The sequence below is a fragment of the Dinoponera quadriceps genome, unplaced genomic scaffold (genome assembly GCF_001313825.1).
Source record: "Dinoponera quadriceps isolate SergipeBrazil2010 unplaced genomic scaffold, ASM131382v1 scaffold245, whole genome shotgun sequence".
Lineage (NCBI taxonomy): Eukaryota > Metazoa > Arthropoda > Insecta > Hymenoptera > Formicidae > Dinoponera > Dinoponera quadriceps.
In genome coordinates, this window is record NW_014554438.1 from 4,932 (window position 1) to 26,341 (window position 21,410).

A 21,410-nucleotide genomic window follows, 5' to 3' on the forward strand; every position below is an offset into this window, starting at 1 on the left:
GGGGGGGGGGGGGGGTGATCGCTGAGGGCGTACGTGTAAAGGGCCGTGGATAAAAGCGGACCGCCGCGACCGAACGTGGGCCGCTGGTGGGGCCCGTTTATCAACGCTGGAGGAATATTGATCGCTGGAGGAATATCGATCGCTGAAATAATATCGACCGCTAGAAGGGATAGTGACGGTTGGTAATATAATACATAACGTCAGTCCCCGCGCGCATGACGTCAGCCTCCATTCCACCCCACCCCTCGTAACGTCAGCCCCCGCACCTGCAAATTTCTCTCTCCCCTGGGTGACGTCAACCCTCGCGCCCTAGGTACACTTCTCTTTCCTGCACTCCCTTCGGAGCACCTGAGTTAGAATCCGCCTATTATACCTACTTATATATATATATATATATATATATATATTTTTTTTTTTTTTTAATACAAAACAGTCTATACAGAAAGGTCTGCGACAAGGATATGTGTTGTCGCCTCTGTTATACAACATTTATAGCGAATAAGTTATGAAATTGGTGTTGGAGAACTGGGACGAAGAAATGTCAGTCGGAGGAGACAAAGAATCTCCGCTACGCAGATGATATAGTTCTCATTGCAGCAGAAGAACTTATAGTACTCATGCAGCGTTTGGAAAACCTTGGGAGACGATATGGACTAAAAAACAACTACACTAAATCGAAGATGATCGTTGATCGAGGTACTACTCTATTTCCTAATCAAATTCCTCAACGTATCGCAAACTGTAAAGCAGTAGTTAAATTTCTCTACTCAGGACCCTTGATTGCCGCCAGTCAGGATTGTGAACCTGAGATACGACAACGGGTACAATTCTGCAATGACTCAGCTGACCAAGATATGGCAAAACCGAAATATCTACGAAGATTAAATTGGTATATTCCCTTGTCTTTCCTTGTGTTTGAATATAATCCCGAAACATAGGTGATACAGAATCAAGCAGCCCGTCAGCGAATCGATACATTTGAGATGTGGTGTTGGTGCAGATTACTATACATTCCATGGACAGCAAAGAGGATAAACGTTTCCATCCTATGAAATGAAAATGAAATTCGCCCTACATAGCGCCTCTCCAGCGCAACATATCAATAGATATTGAAATTTTTCGGCTACATAATGAGAAACAACAACATTGAGAAACTGGTAATTCAAGGCAGAAAAAGAAACCGAGGAAGATCAACAAAATGGACGGACGTGGTCACCGGATACAGGGTTTGAGAAAGCAATAAGACAGACAGAGGATCGCCGCGGTTGGCATGACGCTGTTCATAGAGTCATTTGGCGGCTGGACGAGGCGACCGTTCGTAATCACCACGTCGTTTGGTGATGTTGGACGAAGAAAAAAACACATCGTATATACAGTTTTATCTCAAAGGATTAATATGCTTAACTTTTTTCAGTCAAAAACTACTATTTTTGACTGCTTGAAACAAGGAAGAACAAGTGCGATAATTTAAATGCAATAATTTAAATTTATTATATTCATTGATAAGAGACAAATATGAACTTTATGATCGAAGAAGCCAATATGCTAATTTGCATTAATTTTAATAACTTTTATACTGGTATTTTTCAACCTACAAAGGTAGATTAAAAAGCTTCCAACTTGACCAAGAAAAAAGCATTTTTTTTAACTAAATGAAATTTATTTCTCAGCATAGTCTCCCTTCAACTCGATATATTTAGTCCAACATTTTTCTAGACCTTTCATTCCCTCAGTATAATAGCTTTTGTTACTAAACTCGAAAAATAGTCATTAACGGTACTTATCACTTAAGCATCCAACAAAAAATTTCTTCCCAAATAGCCATTTTTTTAAATTTAGAAACAGGAAAAAATAAAACGCCATAAAAAGTACTTTTCAATGCGCTTGAAACATTCAAGACATGATCGTGAAATGTCCAGTCGATTTCGTTTATGATCAACAATGAGCAAATGCGGCACCTAACGCGCGCTCAGCTTTCTCATAACTATTATAATTCCTCATGTAAAATGTGCGTTCGTATGAAATATTATCTCTGATATCTCTTTCAAAGTTAATCAACGATCATCCATCATGATTCGGTGAACACAACCGATTATTTCATCTGTTGTTGCGGTTTTTTGCGGTTGCCCGAAGCGTTCTTCGTCGAAAATGCACATTTTACCACGTTTAAATTCAGTAATCTAGGTTTTATGGCCGTAAATGAAGAAGCAGCATCTCCATATAACGAACCTAATTCAGTTTTCATTTCCATGGGAGTTTTCCCTTTCAAATGAAGGAATTTTATCACAGCGCAAAATTTTAATTTCTCCATTGTTGACAAACCGTCACACAAAAGATTGTCAGGAACAAAATAATAGCTAGAATGACATCAGAATCAAATTTAGCTCTTTATGTTTCTTTCGGTGCCATGTATTGGATAAGCATTAAGTGTATAGAGTACATCAACTAAATCCGGACAAATTTTAATTTGAATTTTCCGCCATATTTTACTTCAGCGCTCAGTTGGTATTTGTGTCCGAGTAAGCTAAAATAATATTCTGAATGAACATAACCTCAAAATGGCTGAGCAGTCAAGATTGAGCATAGAATATAACCGAAGAGCAGCGATTATTGAAAGTCTTCGTGCTGGACATACGCCGGCCGAAATAACTGCATTCCTCAAATATCCGAGATCAACAGTTTACGAAGTTTCAGCTAAATATAATATAAAGTTTTGGAGAAGTCCGGAGAAGGTTCCGCAAACCCGTCGAAGAAGACCCATTCAAAGGAGAGGTCAGCAAGAACCCCGGAATTTGTCAAAAGGATCCAAAAACTGACTGCAGAAGACTCAGCGCAGCCTCTCAGGAAACTGGCGACAATATTGGGTGTGAGTGAGGCTACCATGCGCTGAATAGCCGAAGAGGACCTACGCTACGTCATACGTCATAAAGGTACGACAGATGTTGTCTGAGGCTACTATAATAAAGAGAGTTGTTCGCTGCAACTTAGTTGTGTGTTCGTTAAAAAACGAGGCCGGGACGCGTCAGATTTTTTTCTGATGTTTACCGTCGACGCCAAAATGAACTACAGGAACGACCGTTGGCTTACCTATGACCCCGAACATGTCCCCGTTGTAGCTAGGATGAAGTTTCCAGCCAGTTTTCACGTCCTAAGTGTTGTCTCCGGCAAGGTTGACATCATGCCGCCACATTTTTTAATAAGGGAGAAACTGTCACAAAGGAAGTATATTTATGCGTTTTGACAACAGTAGTCAAGCTATTGATGGACACTGAGACCTCCGTGAGGGTACATCTTTCAACAGAACGGCGTACCAGCTCACACAAGTCCAAAATTGGTCCAAAACTGGCTATCAGACAACGTCGACATGTTTTGGAGCAAAGAGTTTTAGCCTCCGAATAATCCAGATTTAAATCCGTTGGACTATTACGCGTGGAACATTGAAAGAGTCACTAACAAATCGAGACATCCTAATGTGGCATCTCTCTAGGCCACTTATTGAGCAGCATTTTTAAATATGGACAAACCGCTGTTGTGGATAATATGCAATCGTTTCAGGCCCAAAATTGAGGCAGTAATTGCGGCAGACAATGGTTACATTGAGTAATTTTTGTCTATAATGTTTCCACAAATGACACGAAAAATGGATTTTACGTAATTTTGTACGTTTGATCAATAAACTATTATTAAATACATTGTTTTATATGTTATAATGTTTATTTTGTCCGGATTTAGCTGACGCACCCTGTACAAATGAATAATCCAAATGTTTTTAAGAAGTTAAGAAATTAATTTTAAAATCAATTGATTTTCCTGCTCTTTTAAAGTTATGTAGTGTTGACATATTGCTATTAAAAGTGACATTTGGTGTGGCTCAATGAGTTTCAAAAGTATTTAGTTCAATAGAATTAAATATGGCAACAGATAAGGTGTATATGCAATACATTATTTTTAATGAATTCCAAGAAGGAAAAAGTACTGCAAGAGTATGCGAATCAATTTGTTCCTATCTAGGTAAAGGTGTTGTATCGTACGATGCGCATTTTGGTTTAATGGTTAACACAGATTTAAAAGCGGTGATTTTAGTCTAATCGACAAACGACATCCTGGAAGTCCTTGAAAATGCGACAGTAATAATTTGGAACAACTATTCGCTGAGAATTTGGCACAAACGCAAAAGGAACTTATAGATCAATTGAGAGTAACGTAGCAAACCATTTCTAAGCATCTACATAAGATGGGTAAGATTCAAAAAGAAAGAAAAGAAATTCCGCATGAACTCACTGAAGCCAACAAAAATGAACGAGTGGCAGCGTGTCTTTCTCTTCTCAATAAGCAGCGTCGAAAGCCTTTCTTGTGGAAAACAGGCGATGAGAAATGATTATTCTATGACAATCCGAAACGCAGAAAGTCATGAGTAAATCCCAGTGAACCATCAACATCGGTCGCAAAACCCAATCGCCTCGGAAAGAAGGTTCTGCTCTGCATTTGATAGGACCAAGGGCGTGTTCTGTTGGAATCAGGTAAAACAGTTACTGTGGACTGCTACCAACGCCAATTAATCTGCTTGAGTGAAGAATTTGAGCAGAAAGGCCCGTATACTGGCAAAGGAGAACGTCCTGTAAAAATTTTGCATGACAACGCCAGGCCACACATTGCTTCCGAGACAAAAGACACCATAATGAATCTAGGCGAAGACGTCTCGCAGCACCTGGCGTATTCACCAGACATTGCTCCATCCTATTATCACTTGTTCCGATCGATACAATACGCCTTGTCCGATACTCACTTCCAATCAGTGAATGAAATCCGAAAATGGCTTGACGACTTTATCGTGTCCAAAAACACAGCATTTTTCCGAGATGAGATTCATCAGCAGCCTGAAAGATAGCTTAAAGTTATAGAAAGCAACGACGAATTCTTTGAATGAAAAATTTGTTTTACTTTCTTTTAAAATAAATCTCGAATAGCTGAAAATTTTGGTTTATTCATTTGTACACCTAATATTTCACTGAACTCATGCTCTTTCTTGGTCAGATCAGAAATTTTTCAATGTACCTTCGTATATACAATCAAAAAATGCGACTAACTATGAATCATCATCATGAATTATAAGTTCAGATTGCTTGAATCAGAGATCGTGACAATTTTATATGGAGTGCGGCCTGCATAATATTAACAGTTAATTTTGTTCAGTTTTAATAACAATTGATGTTACATAATATCGTCATTTAGATAAGTTTTTTGTGGAGTTAATACTAAATTTCCGACACTGCACAACCGTTCAAAAACTGCACTACTCGAAAATTAAATGTTGTATTTAATGAAAAACTTGTTAATTAAAAAAATCATTTAATATTGTGACAATTATTCAATTTTGAAGTCTTGGTAATTCTTTTTGCGCAGATTTACTATTTTCAGGTTAAAAAGAAAATGTATAAAATAACGATAAAAGGAACGACCAATTTTATTACTGTTACCCAAAAAAATGTAACGCCGGTTACTGCTTTCGTTACAGATAGAAGAAATAATACCGTTACCAAGTCGTTAACGAAAAATATAACTATAACGATAACGGCGAAATATATAATTATAAAAGTTACGCGTTATTTCCCAACCTTAGTACTAATATACAGAGTTAATTAAAAGTACTACTAAACTGTAGAATATCTCAAAAGGTAACGAACAAAAAAAGTTTAAATACAAAATTGCAGGGTTTAAAGAGGAGTATTTGATGATGACCTTGGTCCCAGCGTAGAAGTAAAATTTAGAGGTGATTTCAAGGTCAACTTGAAATTTTTTAATGGGAATCATTATTTTTTACTCCAGAAATGAAAAGAGCAGAACATTTTACGTTTAGATATTATGGGTTCAAATGTCATGGGTTCAAACTAATCCGTAGTGGTCATTTCGAGACAATTTCAAATCAATTTTTGAATAATAATTTTTTACGAAAGCAGTTTAGAGGAAAACGTTAATACGAAATTAGCAGAGTTTAAAAGAACATCTGATGATAACCTAGGACCTAATATAGGGGTCAAATTTAGAGGTCATTTCAAGGTCAACTTGAAATTTTTAAATAAGAACCCTGATTTTTAAGTCCCGAAATGGATAGAGCAGAAAATTTGATGACTAATATGGTTAAATGATATAGAAACACAATGATCTCTAAAAGTCATTTTAAGGTCAGATCTGTCGCGTATTATCATACGCACATTCTACAATAATCGATACCTTCAGATAGGCAACTTCCATCACTGAGATAACTGGCTCCCATAAACGAGGCGGATTTCTTAACATTAAATACTTTGACCACCTTACTGAAATCAGGCCGGTATTGAAATTGTTGGTAAACTTTTTCATATCGTATAATAATATTGAGATTTCGTTCTTTCGAGAATTTCGCTCTTGTGGATCATTCATGTGTCTTGCTTTCAATAGCTGGATTACACCGATCTTGCCTTCATCGGCTGAATCATATCCTGATCTCTTAACTAGCAAAAAATGTTCATCCTTAGTTTACAAAATTTAATTTTTACATAAAAAACAAGTTGAGCTTTGTATGACCATTACGAGTCAATATGAACACCACATATCACTCCATGTTTTAACGTACAATTTCCTGCTATTTTCATTTCTGGAGTCAAAAATAAGAGTTCCTGTTAAAACATTTCAAGTTAGCCTTGAAATGATCTTTAAATTTTACCTCTACACTGGGGCCAAGGTCATCAGATGCTCCTCTTTAAACCTTGCAAATTTCGTATTTAAACTTTCTTTTTTGTTCGTTACTACCTTCCAAGATATTACGGGGTTTCATCATTGTCGATTATTCAACGTTAAACAAAGCACAGTGATAAGAAAGTTCAAATTTAAATAATTGGAATGTGACGTAATGCCCATTTTCCTGGAAATGATTAGGCATGCAAAATTGGTTAAAAATTTCCAAGATTTTACGGTTACTGTACGTGTTGTCATGGAAAAATCTGCCGAAGAATCACTTCAACGAAGATTGCAGAATGCAAATTTAACAGAGAAAGATCTGCATAATGAGTTAACTACGTCACAAATAACAGGTAAGATAATAATTAATTGTTAATTTCAAATTGGTAAGATAAATTGATAAGATAAATAATTAATTATAACTTTAAATTGCTTATTAAATGTATTTGTGAATTAATCTAGTTATGTCTATTTACAATAATAATATTAGGTGTACATATTAATTCGGTGCCTCTGCATTTAGCTATCCTGTAGCTCAAATTTAAACTTAACGCTCTGGTTCAAATTTAAATTTCTTTCCAGTCTTATAGTGATTTGAAAGTGCCAAACTTAAGCTTTAAGAAACACCGTAATAGTTGACAGCCTTGCCAATATAATTTCAGAAAACAGTAGTTATCACGATGTCATGCGAAAAAAAGCATCTAAGGCATTGCATCTTTTTTGCACTCCAATTGAATAAAAATGCTGCTCACTTAGTCTACCGAAATAATTTGTTCCGCTTTGGGTGAAGGTGCTGCGACCCATAAGACTTGTAAAAAGACCTTTAACTGGCAATGGAACTAAGCAGATAATTCTGTTGCACGATATCGCGCGGTTACATACCGCGAAAAATTTCATCTGTTCATTGGGCTAGGAAATACTCCCTCATGCGACTTATTCGCCAGATTTAGCCCTGTCGGATTACTATTTAGGTAGTTTTAACATCATCTGGCGCATATTAAAACGTTCTAACATCATCTACGCATTTTAAAATAGTTGATTAGGTCCGAAAAAATATTAATGACTTTATTGAGTCAAAGCCGCCAAGTTTTTCTTTCGCGAGGGTATTCATCACCTACTCCATAGATGAAGTAAAGTCATAGAAAATAATGGACATTATTTCGAATATTAAACTTGTATTTGATTTTGTTACGCCCTGCGTATTCGCGCGTCTGTAACAATTTTTTTTTTCTTTTGCTTGAACTGCCGCTCTTATAAGAACCCCAATTAGAAAAGACACGTTTAGCTGGGGCGGCGATCCGTAATTAAAATTCAAAAGAATAAAGAAACGATAGAATTTAACACAACCGATAGAAAACGTAACGTTATCCCACCATATAAATTCAAAAAGATGTACCCGAAACAGACTTTCGGGCTCTGCACCACCATACGTGTCCATACTTGCACAATGACAAAACGCCTTAATTCTTTAGAACTGCGCAGTCTAAAAAGAGGAGAAACTAAATAGTATTCTTTAATGGCGAGATAGCGAATACTTTTTTTGTCAACCATATTAACCGTCACAAAATACAAGTATCATAAAAGACACATGATACTAGAGAAGAGGCAATATTACGACACTCTGTCTTCTGTGTAAGCCGACAAACATTACCCTCACCTCTTGATCTTGAATTCAGATCACACCATATCTCCCCTATCCAAATTTCATTATACTACGGAAACTCCCTCCCATAAACATTAAAACACATGACCAATCCCTTCCGAATTCCACTAATCAATATCCTGGAAGACACATCCATTCTTCATCTACTGTCCCAGCTCCTAAGAGAGGCTATATAACTAAATCAAATCACCCTTTCTCTTTCCTCAACAACGAGATTGGTTCATCCCTGGCTTCCACTCTTAAGAGCTAATCATCCTCATCCCACTTAATCTTTTCTGCACTAATCACCAAAGACTCCAAAATTTACATATCCCCTTCTTCCACAAATACTCATTCTCATTCCACAAAAATTAACTCTCATTGGCAAGATTAGCTTGCCACTTCCAAAACGTCCTCTATAAAAACCTCGATTCTCTCGCCGCACGATCAATTAATATACTTCCTTCGCCACGTGCGCCTACCTACGATCTTTCTAACGTCACTCTACGTCCAACTCCCTTCGATATATTTTGAGTTGTCGCAAGTGAATACAGTTCAGTAACAGAATCACAGTAAACCTCGGTCCGTTCAATTATTTTTCCACGTGTGTGACTCGTGAGGCAATCAAAGAACGTCGGACACAACTCAGCGCCACTCTTTCAGCTTCTACAATTTAGAACAACTCCGTTACCTCAAGCAAGCAAAGTTAAATTACTCATTACAATCTACATTTGTTCCACCTGATCTTCCCCCGTCTTTTCTCTTACTAACTTCCCCTTGATATATCATAATGAATACCGTGAGTGGAGAGGACAGATGTCAGACCCAAGCATTGGTGCTTAGGGAATTAATCGAAACCGATCATGAGTCCCTAGCCGTATACGCTAGAAATATTTGCGAGTTATTATCAACATCAGAGAATTCTCCTTCATGGACCCATCCCCATTATTCTCCCTTGGTCCCTTCATATATACCTGATTCTTCCCCCTTTTCTACTCTCCTAATAAGTTCTACGAATTCCATCCTAGTCTCTCCACCTTACTCACCCCCCCCCCCCCCCNGGAATTCATCCCCTACTTCCCCAGGATTTCTTTGGAACCTTCTTCCAGCTTCCCATTCCTCGTCACCCATCCGCATCCCTAACCCGTCCCTTTCTTCATCAACTTCATCCGATACTTCCTCCTTAGTTCCTCCTACTCCTAACTCGTTACTTTCACCTTGAATCTCACACACATACACACACACACGCGCGCGCGCACGCGCATATTTACATACACGATTACATGTTACCATTAGCGGCGGTAAAATTGTATCGATAAAATACATTCCCCGTTATAGATTTCTAATTACTTCATCAGTTTTTAATTGTAAATTACATGCTACCTGTTAGCTGATTTAATAAACTTCGAGATTATTAACACGTTAACTGCCACGCGCATTTCGGAGGAAATCTCCGTCAGGCCAAATCCATTAAAATTCTTTTATAAGAAATATTTAAATATATTAATTATACGATCCTGAAATTACTTATTAAACTATGTAATTTTTTAGTTTTATATCGTACTTTATACTGTCAGTCACCGGCGACTGACGCGGCACTCAACGTGTTAATTTACCTTTATGTTTTATTTTTATTCAAAAATCTTCCCGCGTTCACACTTTCCCCACTTGTTTCGTTCGCGGTCTCATTCCAGGTAAAATATCTAGGTACTTTAACCTAAATTAAGACCACCTTGCGTACATATGTGTCAGAGTATGATCTTTCCGATCACTGACCTGCACCGCTGTTGTCCGCGATTCGCATTGAATACGGTCTTTGCGTTCTCCTCTAGAACGTAACAATTTTTTTATAAATAAACTGAATTTTATGAAAAAGCACCGAATTAATTTGTACACCTAATATATATTTTAGACTAATCACGACCACCTAGCGGAGAAGTTCTTTTTCTCCACTCTTAAATGCTGATATTATATTCTATTTCAAGCATGGTCAACTTCGAGTTTGAGCCGCGACGCTTTTTCCTCCCCACAAAAATCTGTCTCATTCATAGACATAATATATCTAGATCGAGTGTTGCGGAGTGGGAGTCAAAGTAGAAAAAGATGTACTCAGTATTTTATGTTCCTGACGTTCTCTCTCGTTCGTGCAAATACACACATAGACTACGCGAGCAAGAGAGAACGCAAGGGACATAAAATAAAGTGCATTCTCTTCTATGTATTAGGTTGGTACAAGTGAAATGGCCGTTTTCAGTGTTTGAATTTCCCACCTCTATAGATTACTTTTCTTTCATATAGAGGACGGTGTACGAGGTTTGTTCAAAGAGTATCGCGAATTTTGAATTTCCGCGGGTTACATATATTCGATTTTCGATTTTTTTGTGGTGTTATGTTGGTACTCATGTCCCTCACTTATGCCGACAAGTTCGGCCATTTTGAATATTCAGTTTATCTTTGACAGCTGTTTTGCTTGGACGTGTTTTGGCTCGTCTTCGATTTTTGCCTATACCAAAAAATGAATCAAAGAATCTAACAAAATTAAGTGCGCGGACGCATTCCGAATGTTGACTGTGGCATATGGCGAAGCTACCTTGGACCGAAGCAACGTTTATCGGTGGTACAAAATGTTCTCAGAGGGCCGAGAAGATGTGAACGACGAAGAACGTGCCGGACGCCCGAGCACGTCAACAACAGACGAAAACATTGATGAAGTGAAGAAAATAGTATTGGCCAATTGTTGAATCACCGTTAGAGAAGTTGCTGAGGACGTAAACATATCGATTGGCTCGTGCCATTCGATTTTTACTAATGATTTGGGCATGAGACGGGTCGCCGCGAAATTCGTACCAAAATTGCTTGTGCGCGAATTTTTGGCCAAAAACAACACACTAATGATGCCGCAGCCACCGTATTCCCCAGACCTGGCCCCCTGTGACTTTTTTTTGTTCCCGAAACTGAAGAGGCACATGAAAGGACGACGCTACGCTACGATTGAGGAGATAAAGACGGCATCGAAGGAGGATCTGAACAAGATCACAAAAAATGTTTTTTTGAAGTGCTTCGAGGATTGGAAAAAACGTTGGCACAAGTGTATAATATCTGATGGGGATTACTTTGACGGAGACAAAATAGATATTCATGAATAATTAAATAATTTTTGAAAAAACACTAAATTCGCGATACTTTTTGAACAAACCTTGTAAGATTAAATTTTTGTACAAAAGTACTTTTCCGACAAACAGTTTTATATAACACTTCTGAATATTTTTAACATATAAATTTTTATGTAGATTAAACACTCAACCGGGCAACCTCCACATAGTACACCTTGGGAAATGCTAATGCCAACGATATTGTAACTTCCAAGCCCTATAACTCAAAAAATACTTAATAAAAAAATAATTCATTGTAGCCTTGTAACTCAAAAAATACTTAATGAAAAAATAATTCATTGTAGTATTTTGAAAAACTGTAAGAATATACAATGAAAAATGAGGATTTCCATTTAAGAAATTGAAGATGACCTTCACATGATCTTCAAACGTCTATTTAAAATCAAATCAATGACACCACCTTATGTCTCCCTCCAAGTTACAAAACTTTTGTATGAAAAATTTTTCTCTAAAATGTTTTGTTTTCGAAATATAAATTTGTAACATTTTAACTAACTCACTTTTATATATGTCGCATGGATATGATAAAAATGGAGATTTGATCAAATCTCTAAGATAGAAAATGGAGATTTGATCAAATCACGTATGGGGTGATTAGAGATTTGATGAAATCTCCATTTTCATCACTTCCCTGCGACATACAGATGATACAGTGTTTTTCCTTAGATGATTTCAAATTCATCTAGATGAAAATGAGATGAAAATCCAAAATTTTCATCCCATATGAGATGATTTTTCTTTTAATTTTTCTAGATAAAAGATAAGTGGCGCCACTTATCTAGATAATTTTTTTAATGATGTTTTCACGAGAAACTTTATAAAAATTTATAATAAAAATTATGCAGATCATAAAATTGTACAACGGTTAATTCGTCGACGTAATCGCTCTAAATTTAAGTATCTAACAAAAAAGACCATTAACCATTGCAACCATTGCTCACTCACAGTTGACAGTTTGATGCAGACTTAAAGTGGATTGATTAATTCAAACAAATTTTTTTTTAACTACACATGAATAAATTACAATCCGTCCTTGGGACATTCAGTAAATTGTTATGACATGATATAATAAATAACATGTTAGGTATGAATTCTGTGACTCATCTTTATAAGTGTCTAATTAATACATTATGATGTAAGTTAGTTTTATATCGCTGGAATATTTGGTTGATCGACTGAAACAAATGACCTGTTTTTTTTTAGTTCCACTGCTGAACTGATGCAATAAGTTAGAGGTAGAGAAGTATATTTTGTTACGTTCTAACTATTGCACCATTCCACATTCAGCAGTGCAGCTAAAAAAATATATCAAAGACGAAATCAAAATTTATTCATTCATTAAAATTTAATCTCCAATCCCTAGATACGGACTTAACGCATAGGTCCATATTATTTCATTTATTTTATCGAAAAATGAGTTCAGAATATGGACCATAACATTATTTCAGATGATTTTTAAATGAAACAACATGTTTTTCATCTATGATGAAGATGAATACATTTTACATTTCTTTCATCTAGATAAAGATAAAAAATCTATTTACTCATCTACATGATTACTTAGATAATTTTATCTAGATACTGACAAATACTGGATACAGATATATATGCTCTTTGTACCTACATGATGAGTCGTATATATGGGAACTATCATGTGTTCTTATTTCTGTCATTGGTAATTAATTGGATGTACCGATTAAAAAAACATTATACATTAGTGCAAATTAGAAAGAGGAATGTTTAACAAAAACTTTATCTTGTATTTCTAGGAAATATCAATTTATCAGAAGAAAGAGCTATAATAATAATAATCCTTGAAAGCTTTATAATTTTCTTTCTTACTACTAAGAGAGCTTCCTTACTACTAAGGCTTTTTTATTACTAAGAAATATAGAATTTTAAAACGTGGAATCAAATAGTGGCCTCTATAAATATCCACATTTTTTTGTCTACTCCCCGTATATTATATATATTGTGACGTGGCCGCTCGAAACGCCCGTCACACCGAAAAGGTCTTATCGCGGGTAAAGTGGCGCGCTCCCCGTAGGGAGCGCCTATTTAAGTCGGCGAGTTTGTTTTTATGTTTGTAATACAGCGAAGATTGCGCGCTGCGGGCGCGCGGGGATTGTCGAGGTGAGCCCCGCGTCCCCTCCACGTGTGTAGCCCCGCTCTAGATGGCGGCGAAAAGCGGACGAAGTACTAACCGCCGGGAGCAGCAGAGGCCGCACGAACCTACCGCTGGACCCCGATGGATTCGCCTTACTCTGGCCCTTTGTCGGCTAGCGAGGAGCCGTTAACCCTTTGCCTTACGATTTAACTTCCAACTGTGCGTGCCATAAACCACAACAAGGGTCGGTTACGCGTCGGGACATTCACGACTTGGCTGAGCGTTCTAAGTTGTACAAATCGCAGACGTCCTATGATTTGTATATACACCTGTATGGTACAATTAACTTTACATTGCAAGATGTTTGATAAATAATTACGATCAGTTGATTATTGAACAAGAGTGATTTATTGTCGCAAAGTGAATAATATATTAATAATAACATTTTCATTTTAATTTCTAAATAAACAGAACTAAGTCTGCAGCTCCGAATGCGGCAAAGAAAACTGAATGAATGTCATGCCCGTAGCCCGGTTAGCTCTAGAACGTCTCTGAGACGTTTTGTTTACATTTGGCACGGCCGCTCCACCACGTCTCTTACACGTCTTGTTCATGTTTGGCCCGGTCAGCACATCACGTCTCTGATACGTCTTGTTTATGTTTGGCCCAGTAGACTCTGACACGTCATTATAAACTAAGGGGTTAACGGCACCGCCGAGGCTGTCGTGTTCCGTCCCCTTGGTAGTGGGCCGAGGACGCGTACAGAGGACAAACAACAAACCGAGACCGCGGCACTGCTGCGAGCGATCGGGGCAGGAGGTGAGACGGCAGGCCACGAATCAGCCGCCGTCGATAAAGATCCGGCTGCGAGGGGAGACGGATTTCGAAACCACATGGGAAAAGGGGGACCTGCTTAAAAATCAGCAGGTCACCCCGACGGAGAGAGAGCTCTTCCTGGTGCGTAGCAAGCAAGAGTTAGTGATGAGGACAAGTTGGTGCAAGTGAGAGAGCGAGAGAGAGAGACCGAGTTACCGTGGGAGCCGAGTGGCGAGTGAGAGAGAGAGGCAGAGGGCGAGCCGGAGTCTGGTGAAGGAGAGAGCGAGAGAGGGAGAGAGATAGACAGAAAGGGCGAGGACGTGCCGAAGAAGGAAGACGAGCGACCCCCAAGAGCCAGCCGCCAAGAGCCCAAAATTGTAAGGCCGCCCATCCGCATTCGTTTTTTTTTGTATCGTAAAGCATCGCGGGGAAATCACCCCGCGGGTGTAGCGTGTCGTACCGTTCTCTCTACCTTGGCTCGGCAGCCGCTCAAAAGGCCAGCCACTCTACCGGCGGACATCGTGAGTCCGCCGCGGCCCGGACAGGGCTTGAAATTGTGTAACGCGAAGCGCTACCGCGTGAGCGCAATCTGTTGTCGAAATCGTTTTACCAAATAAAAGCGTACGTTACGTTACCGAAACCGCGGGACTGTAATTTCTTTAATCGATCTCGGCGTGACCCTACGAACAACCCCGCCTCCGACTTAACTCATCCCGGTTCCGATCGGGACGAACTCGGGTCGCGGGTTCGAAGCGCGGACGGCTTAGGCCGACCGCGTAGGCTGTCGTTTCGTGGGTGCGACCTGTGCGCACCTGGCGCCCATTCTATTCGAGAGGTCACTAGAGACCAGGATTCAATCTCGCGTTCCGGGTTTGCCCTGCGGTTTTTGCGCCGGCGATTCGGACGAACCGAACCTGAAAACGCGGTCGCAATATATATATATATATTTTTTTTTTATATTAGCGCCGGTATTACAAACATATATATATATATATATATACACATGTATATATACATATATATATATATATACACATGTAATATCGGCTGCTAATATTAAAAATATATGGATATCTTACGTTTAATTTATTCCTATCTATTAAGAAAAAGATAACGTAGGAAGTAAGGATTTTTTCGTTACTTACAAGTAACGGTAAAGCACTTTTTTTCAATCTGTAACGAATAATGGTAACGAGTTACTTTTTACAGAAAAGAACAGTAATGGTAACGCATAACTTAAAAAAAAAACTTTCTCAACCCTGATTAGTACATATATATAATACCATAACATATACCGAAGATTTTCATCCGTTACAATATGTATCCATATATTCAAGAAATCAAATATTATAAAAATACAATTAAATCTTATTCTAGTAAATTATATATTCCATACCATATATATTGCAAGGCTGGATACAACTTTTCTTTAAGTAGAGCATCATAAGCCATAACGTCGGCGTACTGCATATCGGTTAATATACAGTCAGAATTATATTTTCCTCCAAATAATGGCAATATATCTTTAACTGTATCGAAAGTATTCATACCAGCTCTAAGTAACGGTAATCGACCATTTGGTGTTTTAAATGGGTTACTGGTAAGATTTATTTTTAAAGGTATTCCACTGAATTTAGCATATGCCTATAAATAATAGAATATCATATTATAAAATAAAGCTGTTATTTTACATTAATTGATCATTAAAACATGTGATATAAATTTTTAATAATAAAAAAAACTAGAAAAATGACTTGAGATTTTCAAAGAATTTTTCTGTTTTTTACAGTATAGAAGAAAATAAGTGTTCGCCATAGAAAAATATCAACTATTGAAAAGACATATCAATTCATGAGAAGAAAGAGCTACAATAATAATTTTTTAAAGCTTTATAATTTTCTTAGGCTTTTTTACCATTTACATAATAAAGTAGTTATAATCATTTTTTAACATATATATGTGATCTGAATAGCTAAAGTATTGAAACATAATATTTTGCCACAATCAACAAATATTTAGAAAATATTTAGATTTTCACAAAATAATGAGTTAAAATAAGACTAATAACATTAGTTAGCTTTCTTCATATTTTTATTTTTGGTGTATTCTTTACTAGATAATAAAAACATTTTTGTATATTCACGTTTTGTATATTGCATAACTTACAAATGCATGTTCCTTCTTATATCGATCATATACCCAAATAACTAAACCTGTATAGACTCAAGCAGTTTGTTACAAATTTTTAATGACAAAAAGTGACATGTGACACAAGACTGCGCTCTAAAAAGAAACATACCTTTAGCTAACTGTTAATACCCATCGTTGATAAGACATATTCAGAAATAAGCTATTTTTCTTTATATAGGGTGTCCCAAAATTCACGCAAGATTTGAATTTTGCGTCATTTCGTGCGGTAAAGTGTTGCCAACGAAAAAAGAAGGCAGCGTGACAGTTGACAGTTCAGGGTTATTAAAAAAGGAGTGCTACACGAAAGAACAACACGTTTTCATTGTTAAGCAATATTTTAAAAATAATGAAGGTTTGGCAACTACAATTCGCAATTTTCGTACAAAATATGGTCGGAATAGTGATTTAACTTCATCAACTGTAAAGAAATTAATTTAAAAATTTAGGAAGACTGGATCAATTAGTGATCTTGCATCCACAACGTGTCACTGTTTGGTGCGAACTTTGGGCTGAAGGTATCATCGGACCATTCTTCTTCGAAAATGCGGCTGGTCAGACAATAACAGTTAATGGTACTCGCTATTGCGACATGATAATCCAGTATTTCGTGCCTAAATTGCAAGATATGGGTGTGACGACATGTGGTTTCAACAAGACGGTGCCACATGCCATACAGCCCGAGAAACAATTCAATTACTGCATGAGTCATTTCCTTTCCCGTTTTGGTGATCAGAATTGGCCCCCCAGATAATGCAATTTAACGCCGTTAGACTTTTTTCTTTGGGGTTTTTTAAAGTCTAAGCTTTATGCCCACAAACCCACGACTACTTTGAAGGAGGAAATTGAGCGCGGTATCAACGAAATTCAGCCACATTTATGCAAAACGGTCATGGAAAATTTCAACAAAGGAGTGCGTATGTGCCAGCAAAGTGGAGGCCGTGGAGGCCATTTACCCAATGTTATTCCATACATAACCCTATACTGTATACTTAATGAATCAACAAAAAATTTACAATTTTTAATAATAAACCTGTTTTCTATCAAAATTACTTCTTGCGTGAATTTTGGGACACCCTATATATAATCCTACTGTTTCCTGTGCGATCATTAGCTCAAACAGATTAATTAATTCCTCATTAACAATTGTGATTTTTGCAGAATGGTACATTTTCTTGTTCAGTTTAATCTATTCTACCTGCACACCATAGATCCCGAGATAATTATCAGACACTTTGTATATAAAATAATGCATGTTAAGTACTACAAGCTGTTTAGAAAATATTAGGGATAGTTATAGTTCTTTATTAATATTTTAAAGTTAACTTAGAGTCCTTTACAAGAAAAATATATTATTGGCAGACCTTCTAAGGGAGAGAAAGTAAAAAGAGAACTCTCTTTAATCTTTTAATACAATTATTTTTCTTAAATATTTCTCATTATTATGCATGTATAAAATATAAGGATAAGATCGCCCAAAATGAAATACTATGAGAGATATATTTCTTATTTTAAATCAAAATATATCTCATAAATTTTCACTTAAAAAAATTAAAGAGTATAATTGTATATTGTGCATTGGTATATGATTCAGTAAGCAAATTGATCGCAGACTGCATGCAAATTGGCAGCAAATTTTATCAGAATTCCACATCAAAACCATAGTCATCTCTCATATCTGACCATAATCAGTGTTCGCACTCAGCTCGTGTTTTGATAACTAAATCTGCTGACAGGCAATGCAAACAGATCGGCAGCAGAAACCGTGCAAAGCCTGCTACCAAATTTTCTGCAGCAAAATATGCTTGATTTTTGCCACCAATCTGTCGTCATATCGTTACAAGTTCTGCTCAATTTCTGCCACTAATTTGCTAGCATTACCTGTCAGCAGATTCTTTTGCACTTTTGGTTTGACAATATAATCTGATAGGTCAGATCCTATATTAGATTTGTTTTTCTGCCATCAAAATTTGTAGCAAGCTCTGCTCGAAATCTATTTGCGAAGATTTAGTTATTTGGATATATGTAAAAAATATCAATAAGTAAAACTATCAATAAGTTTTACAATAAAAGCAGATACTTTATCAAAAACATATATATGTACATGTTGTTGACAAAATATCTACTTTTATCGTAAGCTAGCCCATTTTGTATATGATTTTGTCACACACACACACACACACACACACACACACACACACACACACACACACACACACACACACACACACATATATATATATATATATATATAAGCTTAGCCAACATTTTTCTTTTCTAATTGTAAATTATTTAAAAATATATTATCAAAAAAATTTTTAATTGACTAAAAAAACCTATAAAAAAACAATGTTCTTGAGTTATGCTATTAAATTGAGGTTATACTCCAAAAAAATTAAAAATATTTGACTAAGATTATATTAATATCATAACTAGTGTGAGTATACTTATAACCTATATGCAAAATATACATACCAAAACTTGCAAACATTCTATGTTAACAGATGGAAGACCCCAATCGCCTTTCCATATATCTAATTGTAGCACTTCAACGTCAGTCATCTTTAGATGCATAAAAGAAATATACCGCCTACTCTAACAGATTTCTATCATGCATCATCACGGTAAACAACACTGTGCACAGTGTCGCCGGAAGGAAAAAAATCCTCACTATCAAAATGTATCAGATTCCGTCAAAATATATCAAACATTTAAGATGCGTTCCGTTTTATACATATGAGCGCATTTATCTATAGTATACGTAACAAAAGGGTACGTTCTCTTTGGACGCTTACGCGCTATAAGCGATTACAAGTGCTATTTTCAGCCGTTCCTTTTGGTTGTTAAGCACTTACGAATATTTACACCAAGTCGTTTCCTTTGATATTTATGAGCGGTTAATGTTGGTCCACATTAGGTATTTTAAGCCTTAAGCCTTAAGAAATTGGCTAATCATAGTTGAATGTGAAGAGAATAATTAACAATGATCAGACAATTTCTTAAGGCTTAAGGCTTAAAATACTTATTGTGGACCGACATTTATAAACGTGGTGGATAAAAATCTGATTTCAATATTATTTGCTCAAGTACCAATTTTATTAGAATTATTTGACAATGAAAAAATACCAATTTTTATAATAACGTAATGGAAAAGTATATGTTTCTAGGTAAACACTCCAGAAATCCGATATTACGATTATAAGGCTATGTTGATGAAGTTATATCATCTTATACTGATAAAAAAAAATACGTGATGCTTCCTTCGAGAAAATATAAATATTTGGTGGTTTCCATTTGATGACACAAGTCGCCACAAGCATTATTCTATTTTTATTATTCGTTAAATGCGGAATAAAGACAAAATGATGTTTGTATCGACTTGTTTCACCAAATGGAAAACACTAATTGTATATATATGTTATATGTTATATGTTAATTGTATATATATGGATATGTTTTCCGTTTCGATATCCTTTAGCTACATTGAAATCTTCCCGTTTGCCATGTTTATTTCTGTATCAATAGATCACGTTCTCTTTAGACACTTACGCGCTGTAAGCGCTCACGCTGCCCTACCTTGACAGGAAAAGCGTTTATAAGCACGAATTATAATGAAACAATAAGTCTGTTTGTTTTCACCTGAATGAGTGCTGGAACTAGTGCAATAAGTTGAAGCGAGACAAGTATATGTTTTCTCACTTCAACTTATTGTTGTTTACAGTAGTTCAGCAGTACAGTGAAAACGAACAGACTTATTGAATCATTACGCGTTCTGTGAGCTCTTATGCCCGTATCAGACTACTGATTAGGATTGAGTTGGATTGAAATTTAACCAATCAAAACGGTCCAATCAGAACCAAACAGAAAGTTCACTGAATTTAAATTTTATGAATCTTACTCTGATTGGTCAAATTTTAATTCAATTTCAATCTTAATCCGTAGTCTGATACGGGTACAATACCAAAGAGAACAATGAAAGCAATATTTATAACGGTGTCTACAATAGGTGCGTTCGCTTGCACGTATTAGACTACAGATTAGAGATTGCAATTGAATTGAAATTTAATACAAATAAAATCAATAAGTGCAAAATTCATTAAATTTCACTAAACTTGTGTTCAGTTAACTTTATACCGATTGGCTGACGCAAGTTATGCTTTCGCAAGTTTCGCAACATGTAATAGTACCCTTAAACTGCCTCCCATGTGACATAACTTGCGTAAGAGTAACTTGCATCAACCAATCAAATCCGCCGTGGTAATTGATAATTGGATAATTAAGACGATTTGATTGGCTGACACAAATTACGCTTTTGCAAGATACGTAGCATGTGAAAGCACCCTAAGGACGCGGAAATGCCCGCAGGACGTGCAAATGTTTGCCGCGCGGCAAGAAGCAACACGGTAGCTAATAAACTTAAAGCCGACCGCACGAAACGGTGATATATGCTACAACATAAGTTATATGATACAAGCGACGTGATACATACTTGTATCAACGTTAAACCTAACCTCGATTCCAGGTGAAATGTATTTTTATTTTCACCTGCGTAAATTTATTTCAGTTTGAGACGATACTGTGAATGAAAAAGAAAATCTTTGAAAAGGTGTATTAAATCTGATTAAAATTATGAGTGAACATAATTATTATCAAAATAATAAATCATCTCACAATAGTGAAAATGATGATGAGTTTCTTGACCAAAGTATTAATGATGATGACTTTGACATGGTTTTATTAACTCTTATGAAACAATACCCATGTATAT

General features: G+C 36.5%; 2 protein-coding genes across 5 annotated transcripts in view; one reads left to right on the forward strand and one right to left on the reverse strand.

Annotated features, from left to right (window-relative positions):
- Positions 1–3,111: 3,111 nt before the first annotated feature.
- Positions 3,112–19,369, reverse strand: LOC106748482 (metaxin-1-like). Of its 3 annotated transcripts, XR_001374762.1 has the most exons (4): positions 19,118–19,369; positions 15,852–16,099; positions 15,535–15,628; positions 14,087–15,369 (listed from the first exon to the last, which is right to left on the reverse strand). XR_001374762.1 is itself a non-coding variant. In XM_014627041.1 (3 exons), the coding sequence occupies exons 1-3, from the start codon at positions 19,214–19,216 to the stop codon at positions 3,142–3,144; spliced, it is 414 nt and encodes a 137-aa protein (XP_014482527.1). In that variant the 5' UTR covers positions 19,217–19,369; the 3' UTR covers positions 3,112–3,141. The 3 variants fall into 3 exon arrangements, 2 of the variants coding, with proteins under 2 accessions (XP_014482527.1, XP_014482518.1); XM_014627041.1 differs by lacking the exons at positions 14,087–15,369; positions 15,535–15,628 and adding an exon at positions 3,112–3,208; XM_014627032.1 differs by lacking the exons at positions 14,087–15,369; positions 15,535–15,628 and adding an exon at positions 4,718–4,877.
- A 1,615-nt stretch (positions 19,370–20,984) lies between these two features.
- The window catches only part of LOC106748468, a 5,040-nt gene continuing 4,614 nt past the window's right edge, over positions 20,985–21,410 (forward strand). Inside the window, exon 1 of one of the 2 annotated variants that reach the window (XM_014627002.1) lies at positions 20,985–21,045. The gene's annotated coding sequence lies outside the window, so the exon portion shown is untranslated. The remainder of the gene's footprint in view (positions 21,046–21,410) is intronic. The other variant, XM_014627010.1, reaches the window with a different exon arrangement.

What these genes read in the sequence shown, in the direction of transcription:
- LOC106748482 (XM_014627032.1), bottom strand. Translation starts at nt 19,216, where the DNA reads ATGCATCTAAAGATGACTGACGTTGAAGTGCTACAATTAGATATATGG. An exon ending in TAGAATGTTTGCAAGTTTTG is followed by an intron (nt 16,100 to 19,117) that starts GTATGTATATTT and finishes TATTATTTATAG; the next exon opens with GCATATGCTAAATTCAGTGG. An exon ending in CCAGCCTTGCAATATATATG is followed by an intron (nt 4,878 to 15,851) that starts GTATGGAATATA and finishes GCTATCTTTCAG; the next exon opens with GCTGCTGATGAATCTCATCT.